The following is an 8,009-nucleotide window of genomic DNA, read 5'->3' on the forward strand; positions in this document are numbered from 1 at the left end:
CTTTGGTTACCTTCGTCCCCTTTTTTATATGGGCCACATTGGCATATAATTGACGGACTAGGTATTCTTTGGCATCCACTATGCTTTGGGTGAACCACATCCACCCCTTGTGTTCCTTGAACTGTCTCAAAATAGTTGGGTTGTACCTCTCCAAATCTGTCAACAGGAACTGTCGCTCAAGAATTAGCGACCTCACTGACCACCACATACGAAAGCCGGTAAAGGCAGCTAGGCTGACAAAGTGGTCCTCCCAAACCTCTTTCTTCTTTGATCTTTCAAGGCCAGTAGTTGTAGCATCTCCCCCACTGCCATCATCGGGGATATCATGAACTGGTGCATCCTATGCCTCGGGGATTGGTGTAGCCGATGGCTCAAAAGCCTGACTATCATCTCCGATCCCTCATAAGTTCTATGAGATGAGGACGGCTCATCCCTGAGTTGGTATCTCCCTTGTGGCCTTGACTGTACGGTCGGCTTCTCCTGAACCGAGGCTGAGTTGCCCTCTGATTCTTCCCTAGGCAGGACATAGGTGCTCGTCTCGGAGAGATCTACACCTCTCCCTCTGCCGACTGTTGCTTTATTCCTTATTGTCTTTGGTTGGGCAAGGGAAAAGGCACTCTTGCCTCGACCCCGAGAAGGTTCACCTCTCCCTTTTAAAGTGTCGCCTTGTCCTCTAGATCGAACCATTGTCTATATCAAGCAAAGGCGATTTTTAGTTACAATTCAATGTTCAAACATACACGGGAAACATACAAGTAAAGGATAACTGGAGTACACCATAAAGATCTCCAATTAGATTATACTTGCAGGGAACAAGATCTGCGGTCCGCACAATTTGTCTTACGGTCGCAGATGAGGAATTGTGGACTGCACATTGTTGTTGTGCAGCCGCAATAGTGAAGTGCGGACTGCACAATTTTATTTGCGGTCATAGCTATGAAACCCAAAAATTCCAACTCTCTTATGATAGAGAATTGGCTAATGTGCGGCCGCCACAGGATTTCTGCGGTCCGGACAATTTAACTTGCAGCCGCACATTGGAGTCTCAAGGTAGGGACTCTCTGATGATAGTAAAAATATTGTTCTGCGGCCGCGATGGGAATTCTGCGGTCTACACATTTTAACTTGCGGCCGCAGATCCCTTATTCACTAAGTTTCCCTCGAATCAATATATGTGGACCGCACAAATTCAAGTGCGGCCGCAGATTACAAAAGTGACGCACTAATCAAAATTTTCCCCTTAGGTTTTTTAATTTCGTGCATAATTTGACATGGAAACATTATAAAAACTTGAAATTACACTAACCCAGTCCCCATAGAGCATACATCAAGCTAACCCATTACATATTTACCCCACATGGATACACAATTGAACTCGAATAACAAATGGTCTAAAAAGAGCTAAAAATCTACAAATTAAATAAACTAAATAAATTAACGTGAAATTGAAGCATACCAGATAGAGTGTGTGTAATGAGTGACTGGTCAAAGTAGTTGTGTGTGTGGACGGATGAAATCACCAAGAAACTTCAAAAGAGCATAATTGTTTTGTTCAGAGAGTGAAAAACGTAACAATGGCCCTGTTCCTCTATTTATGCTGCTTGTTTGCTTAGGGAAAGAAGGGCAAGTGCGATTCGCACTCTGTTATCTGAAGACCTCGTCTAAGCATTTCATCTGCGGTCTACACAATTTCATGTGCCACCGCAGATTTCCTGTGCGGCCGTAGATTGACCTCCGCACTGACAAGCTAAAAATTTATAGAGTTGGTATTTTCAACATCACATTTCTGCGGTCCGCAAGCTAATTGTGCGGACGCACTGCTCGTTTGTTACAGCACCAACAAATGTGGGTTCGCACAAATCAACTGTGGTCTGCAATTATTAGAACACTTAGCCAAATATTTGGTCCAACATTCCTGTAAGCCACACTCAGCTCTGTAGCACACTTCAAATCAAGTTAGAATAAAAATAACACCTAACTGCAAAAGAAAAAGAAAATAACATGGGTTTCCTCGCAAGAAGCGCATGATTTAACATCGCGGCACGACGCAAAATACCCTCAAGTGAAACGAATGACCGCCACGACGTGGCTATCTCCAAGTTTTCCCAAGTAGTGCTTCACCCGGTGACCATTGACTCGGAATACTTCATTGTGTTTGTTCTTCATATCTAATACACCAAAAGGAGTCACACCCATAATTTCAAAAGGACCACTCCATTTAGATTTTAGCTTCCCGGGAAACATCCTCAAAATTGAATTGAACAACAATACAAGATCACCCACCTTGAACTCTTTGTTCCAAATGTATTTTTCATGAAGATATTTCATCTTTTCTTTGTACAAAGACGAACTTGCATAAGAATGGTAGAGGGACTCATCTAATTCATTCAAGTGTGCCACCCTCAAGTTAGCGGCTACATCCCAATTAAGATTCAACTTCTTTAGAGCCCACATGGCCTTGTGCTCTAGTTCCACCGGAAGATGACAAACTTTTTCGAACACCAACTGGTATGGCGACATTCCGATAGGTGTTTTGTAAGTCGTCTGATAAGCGCATAATGCATCATCAAGCTTCTTGGACCAATCCGTCCGATTAGCATTCACCATTTTGGACAAGATACTCTTTATCTCCCGGTTGGAGACTTCCTCTTGCACACTAGCTTGTGGGTGATAAGGAGTTGTGACTTTGTAAGTAATACCATACTTGCTAAGCAAAGTGTCGAAAGCCTTGTTGCAAAACTGTAACCCCCTATCACTTACTATTGCATGTGGAGTACCAAACCTTGTGAAACTATTCTTCTTCAAGAAAGCCACCACACTTCTTGCCTCATTATTGGGTAAAGCAACGGCCTCAACCCATTTAGACACTTAATCAACCGCTACCAAGATGTAGGTATTTCCATAAGAACACATAAAAAGGGCCCATGAAGTCAATACCCCACACATCGAAAATATCAATCTCTAAAATGGTTGTGAGAGGCATTTCATTCTTCTTTGAGATTCCACCGGCCCATTGACATTCATCATATCTTTTCACTAGCTCACTTGCATCCTTGTAAAGATTTGGCCAATAGAAGCCGCAACTAAGCAATTTGGCAGCCATTCTTGCTCCACCATGATGACCACCATATGATGAAGAATGAAAAGCCCCAAGAATTTTACATTGGTCTTCCTCTAGTACACATCTTCTAATTACCCCATCCGTACAAATTCGAAAAAGGTATGTATCATCCCAATAATAATCTTGATAGTTTCGTTTGAGATTCTTCCTTTGGTTTGAAGAGAACTCATCCGGAATGATTCCACACACAAGAAAATTTTCTAGATCCGCGAAACATGGTACCTATTTTATTGAAATTTCCAAGAGTTGCTCATCGGGGAAGAAGTCATTGATTTCAAGGCCATCATGCTGCCTCCACTCCTCCTCCAAATGAGACAAGTGGTCCGCCACTTGGTTTTCACTACATTTTCTATCTTGGATGTCAATATCAAACTCTTGAAACAAGAGCACCCCTCTCATCAACCAGGCTTTGGAGTCCTTTTTACTCATAAGATAATGAAGCGCCGCATGATCCATGTGGACAATGACTTCTGTACCCATCAAGCACAGGTAGAACTTCTCAATTGCAAACACAATGGCAAGGAGCTCTTTTTCTGTAACGGTATAGTTAACTTGGGAAATATTCATGGTCTTACTATCATAGTAGACTAATTTTGTTTATACATTCCCCAAAACAGCCCCAACCGCTACGTCACTTGCATCACACATGAGTTCAAAAGGGACACTCTAATTTGGAGCTATGATGATGGGAGTAGTTGTCAACTTGAGCTTCAACAATTCAAAAGCTGTCATGCAATCATCATTGAATTTGAACTTTGCATCCTTCTTAAGAGCTTGCACAACGGATTCAACACCTTAGAGAAATCTTTGATGAAGCGCCGGTAAAACCCCGCGTGGCCTAAGAAAATCGGCAGACCCTTCACCGAAGTTGGAGGTGGAAGTTTAGAAATCACCTCAATCTTTGCCTTGTCAACTTCAATTCTATTCTTTGAGATTTTGTGGGCAAGGACAATGCCTTCCTCGACCATGAAATGGCATTTCTCCCAATTAAGCACTAAATTTGTTTCTTCATATCTAGCTAACACTTTATCCAAATTTGCAATACAATCATCAAAAGAATCTCCAACTACCGAGAAGTCATCCATGAAAACTTCAAGGTAGTCCTCCACTATGTCCGTGAAGATAGCCATCATACACCTTTGAAAAGTCGCTGGTGCATTGCACAAACCAAATGGCATCCGCTTGAAGGCGAAAGTAACATAGGGACATGTAAAGTTTGTTTTCTCTTGATCTTTCGGAGCAATAAGAATTTTGTTGTAGCCCGAATAACTATCAAGAAAGCAATAGAAAGCACGGACGGACAATCTATCAAGCATTTGATCTAAGAAAGGAAGTGGAAAGTGATCTTTCCTTGTGACTTTGTTAAGCTTGCTATAGTCCATACAAACCATCCATCCAGTCAACGTTCTTGTAGGATTCAACTCATTATTTTCATTGGTGAACACTGTCATGCCCCCCCCCTTCTTTGAGACACGTTGAACCGAAGAAGTCCACAAACTATTAGAGATGGGGTAGTCAGCCCCGGCATCGAACAACTTGATAATCTCCTTCTTGACAACTTCTTGCATAGCCTCATTGAGTCTCCTTTGATGTTCAATATATCGTTTGGCTCCATCCTCCAACTTGATCTTATGCATATAAAAGGCGGGGCTTATCCCCCGAATATCTGCCAATGTCCATCCAATAGCCTTCTTCTTCTTTTGTAGCACCGCCAATATGGAATCTACCTGCACGTTAGTCAAATAAGAGGAAAGAATAATCGGTAAAGTAGAACAAGGGCCAAGAAATTCATACAAGAAATGTAGAGGCAATGGCATCAACTCAGAGGTAGGAGGCTCTTCAATAGAAGGCTTTGTAGGAGGAGTTGTCCTATTTTCAAGATCCAAAGATAATTTTCGGGGTGCATAGTTGTACGACCCCATTCCTTGCAAAGATTTCACACATTCCATGAAGCCATCCATATCGTCATCATCAAATTTGAGCAAGACGGCCTCCAACATATCACCAATTGTAGCACTTGTTTCATCAACACTAACATCGGTCACCACGTCCACAAAAGAACACACCTCTTTGTTATTTGGTTGCCGCATGGACTTGCATACATGGAATACCACTTTTTCATCACCAACTCGAAATGTAATTTCTACGGCTACAACATCACAAAGTGCCTTCCCCATAGCAAGGAAATGTCTCCCAATAATAATCGGCACTTCATAATCAACCTCCCAATCTAGAACAACAAAATCCGGCAGAAGAATGAATTTATCAACACGAACCAAGACATCTTCAACCACTCCCAAGGGCCTCTTCACAGTATGATCAGCCATTTTCAATCTCATAGAGGTGGATCTTGGTTTCCCAATTCCCAAAGTCTTGAAAACCGAATAGGGCATCAAATTGATACTTTTCCAAGATCATAAAGAGCTTTAGCAAACTCGACACTTCTAATTGTACAAGGAATCATGAAAGCACCAGGATCCTCCAACTTGGAGCCATTGAATGCATAATTGCACTCACTTGATGAATGACTTTGATAGTTTCAAAATGCATTGACCGCTTCTTTGTCACGAGATCTTTCATAAACTTGGCATAACCGGGCATTTGTTCCAAAGCTTCAACTAATGGCACATTGATTGAGAGACTCTTCATTATTTGAATGAACTTTTTGAATTGATTCTCACCATTTTGCTTGGCAAGTCTTTGAGGATATGGAGGTGGAGGCTTAGGCAATGGTGCCTTAGCCTTTTGCACTACCGGCTCTGGTATATCAACAATATGTTCCCTAGACGGGTTCACCTCCTCTTGAGTCTCTTCAACACTATCATCAATATCAATCCGAACTTCATCATTAGGTTTCACCACATTGTTCGGGATCTCTTCTTCTTGCACCACTTGCTCACCATCCACAAGTTGCCTTTGAATTGACGTGGGTGCATTCCCACCTCTTCCACTTCTTTTAGTAATGGCCATGAAATGTCCCGTGATGTTTTCACCCTTTGGATTTACTACCGTGTCACTTGGTTGTGCTGCCTTAGGACAAGAATTTAGAGCTTGAGATATTTGCCCCATTTGAATTTCTAAGTTGCAGATTGATGTGTTTTGTGAGGCAAGTTGGGCATCCGAATCGACATTCTTTTCCATCATTTTCTTGAACATATTTTCAATACGCCCTATATTATTGTTTGAAGAACTTGAATCATAGAAAGGATAAGGAGGAAGGTTTCTCGGTTGTTGATACATCGGGGGCCTTTGAAAATCCAACCGTTGGTTGCCTTGATTGTTGTTCCATCCGCCTTGATTGTTACCTCCTCCCCCCTCCAATTTCTTTGATTATTTCCACTCCAATTTCCTTGATTGTTGTTGTTATGCCAATTCACTTGATTGTTTCCGCTCCAATTGCCTTCATTGTTAGAATTCCAATTGCCTTGATTGTTTTGAGGTCGCCATTGCTGTTGGTTTGGACCTTGGAAGTTTTTTCTTTGCCCTTGAAAGTTATTCACATATTGAACTTCCTCTTCTTGTTCATTATAGGAATAATCTTTCTCAAAACCACTATCTTCTTGCACATAATTCTCCACTCGATTATGCACTTGTGGACGTTTGGTCCTCCTCTTGTTCACCATCATGTTCACTCCCTCCATGGAATTGACTTGCTTTGGATTTTGCACTTGATTTAGTTGGGTCTTTCCTAGTTGCGTCATGGTGGTTGTCAATTCGGCAATGTATTGACCAAGGTCTTGCAATTTTTTATGAAGGTGGATCATATTCAAATCACCTTGTGGAACATTGGCTCGGGATTGCCAAGCCGATGGCGTTTTTGCCATCTCATCCAAAATCTCACATGCCTCCACATAAGGCGTAGTCATGAAGTTCCCACCAGCAAGTTGATTCACTACACATTGGTTGGTTATGTTACTCCCACGATAGAAAGTTTGTTGAATCATGTTCTCTGTTATATTGTTGTTGGGACATTCCTTAACCATTATTCTATAGCATTCCCATATCTCGTGTAGTGGTTCATTCGGTTCTTGCTTAAATGCCAAAATCTCATCTCGAAGGGTAGCCATGTGCCCAGGAGAGAAGAACTTAGCAATAAACTTTTTCGCCAACTCATCCCAAGTGTGAATGGAATGGTTCAGTATTCGTTTCAACAAATCTAAGGCTTTCCCCCGTAGAGAGAAGGAAAAAAGCTTAGCCTTAATGCATCCTCGGAGACATTCGTTTGCTTGCTCCCCCCAACAAGTGTCCACAAACTCCTTCAAATGTTTGTACACATTTTGAGTTGGAGCACCGGTGAAAAAAAACCATTGCTCAAGAAAAGTGAGCATCACATTGGTGATTTGGAAGTTTTCCACTCTTATTACGGGGATGGACTATTGCACTTGCATATCCTTCATTGGGTAATATCCGGTGTGGAGCCGTTCGTGGTGGAATTGTCATGAGGTACCCAGCCTCTCCGATTGGCTTGTGGCTCATGAGGTACCTCCTCTACTTATTCGTCCTCCGCACCCAAATCCCCCAAAGGCAAATTTACGAGCTCATTGTTCGCCATGGTTATACCTACGATTTCTCACACAATTTAGTAACATGAAAGGAAAAGAAGATATTCCAAAAACAAACCCAAATATATAGCTAACACCATTTTAACTCCCCGGCAACGGCGCCAAAAATTGATGACGTCCACACACACCTCGATAAGAGATATGATATGGTCGTATGCAATATTAATTACCCAACTATGAGTCGGGGTTGAATCCACAGAGAGTTATGAGGAGTGTTAGGAGTATATATTTGAAGCAAGCGAATGGAGTACCTAAAATTGCACTTCCACAATAGAGGTTTGATTTCTACTTCTACTATTACTCTAATGATTGCAAGCTAAGGAAAA

The 8,009-nt window shown here is 41.9% G+C and overlaps 1 protein-coding gene across 1 annotated transcript; it reads right to left on the reverse strand.

Moving 5' to 3' along the window:
- Positions 1-3,849: 3,849 nt before the first annotated feature.
- LOC138892869 (uncharacterized) lies at positions 3,850-7,449 on the reverse strand. The gene is made up of 5 exons (XM_070176617.1): positions 6,384-7,449; positions 5,876-6,291; positions 4,849-5,493; positions 4,416-4,749; positions 3,850-4,187 (listed from the first exon to the last, which is right to left on the reverse strand). The coding sequence occupies exons 1-5, from the start codon at positions 7,447-7,449 to the stop codon at positions 3,850-3,852; spliced, it is 2,799 nt and encodes a 932-aa protein (XP_070032718.1).
- Between the last annotated feature and the right edge of the window lie 560 nt (positions 7,450-8,009).

Source organism: Nicotiana tomentosiformis, chromosome 5 (assembly GCF_000390325.3).
Source record: "Nicotiana tomentosiformis chromosome 5, ASM39032v3, whole genome shotgun sequence".
Classification (NCBI taxonomy): Eukaryota; Viridiplantae; Streptophyta; class Magnoliopsida; order Solanales; family Solanaceae; genus Nicotiana; species Nicotiana tomentosiformis.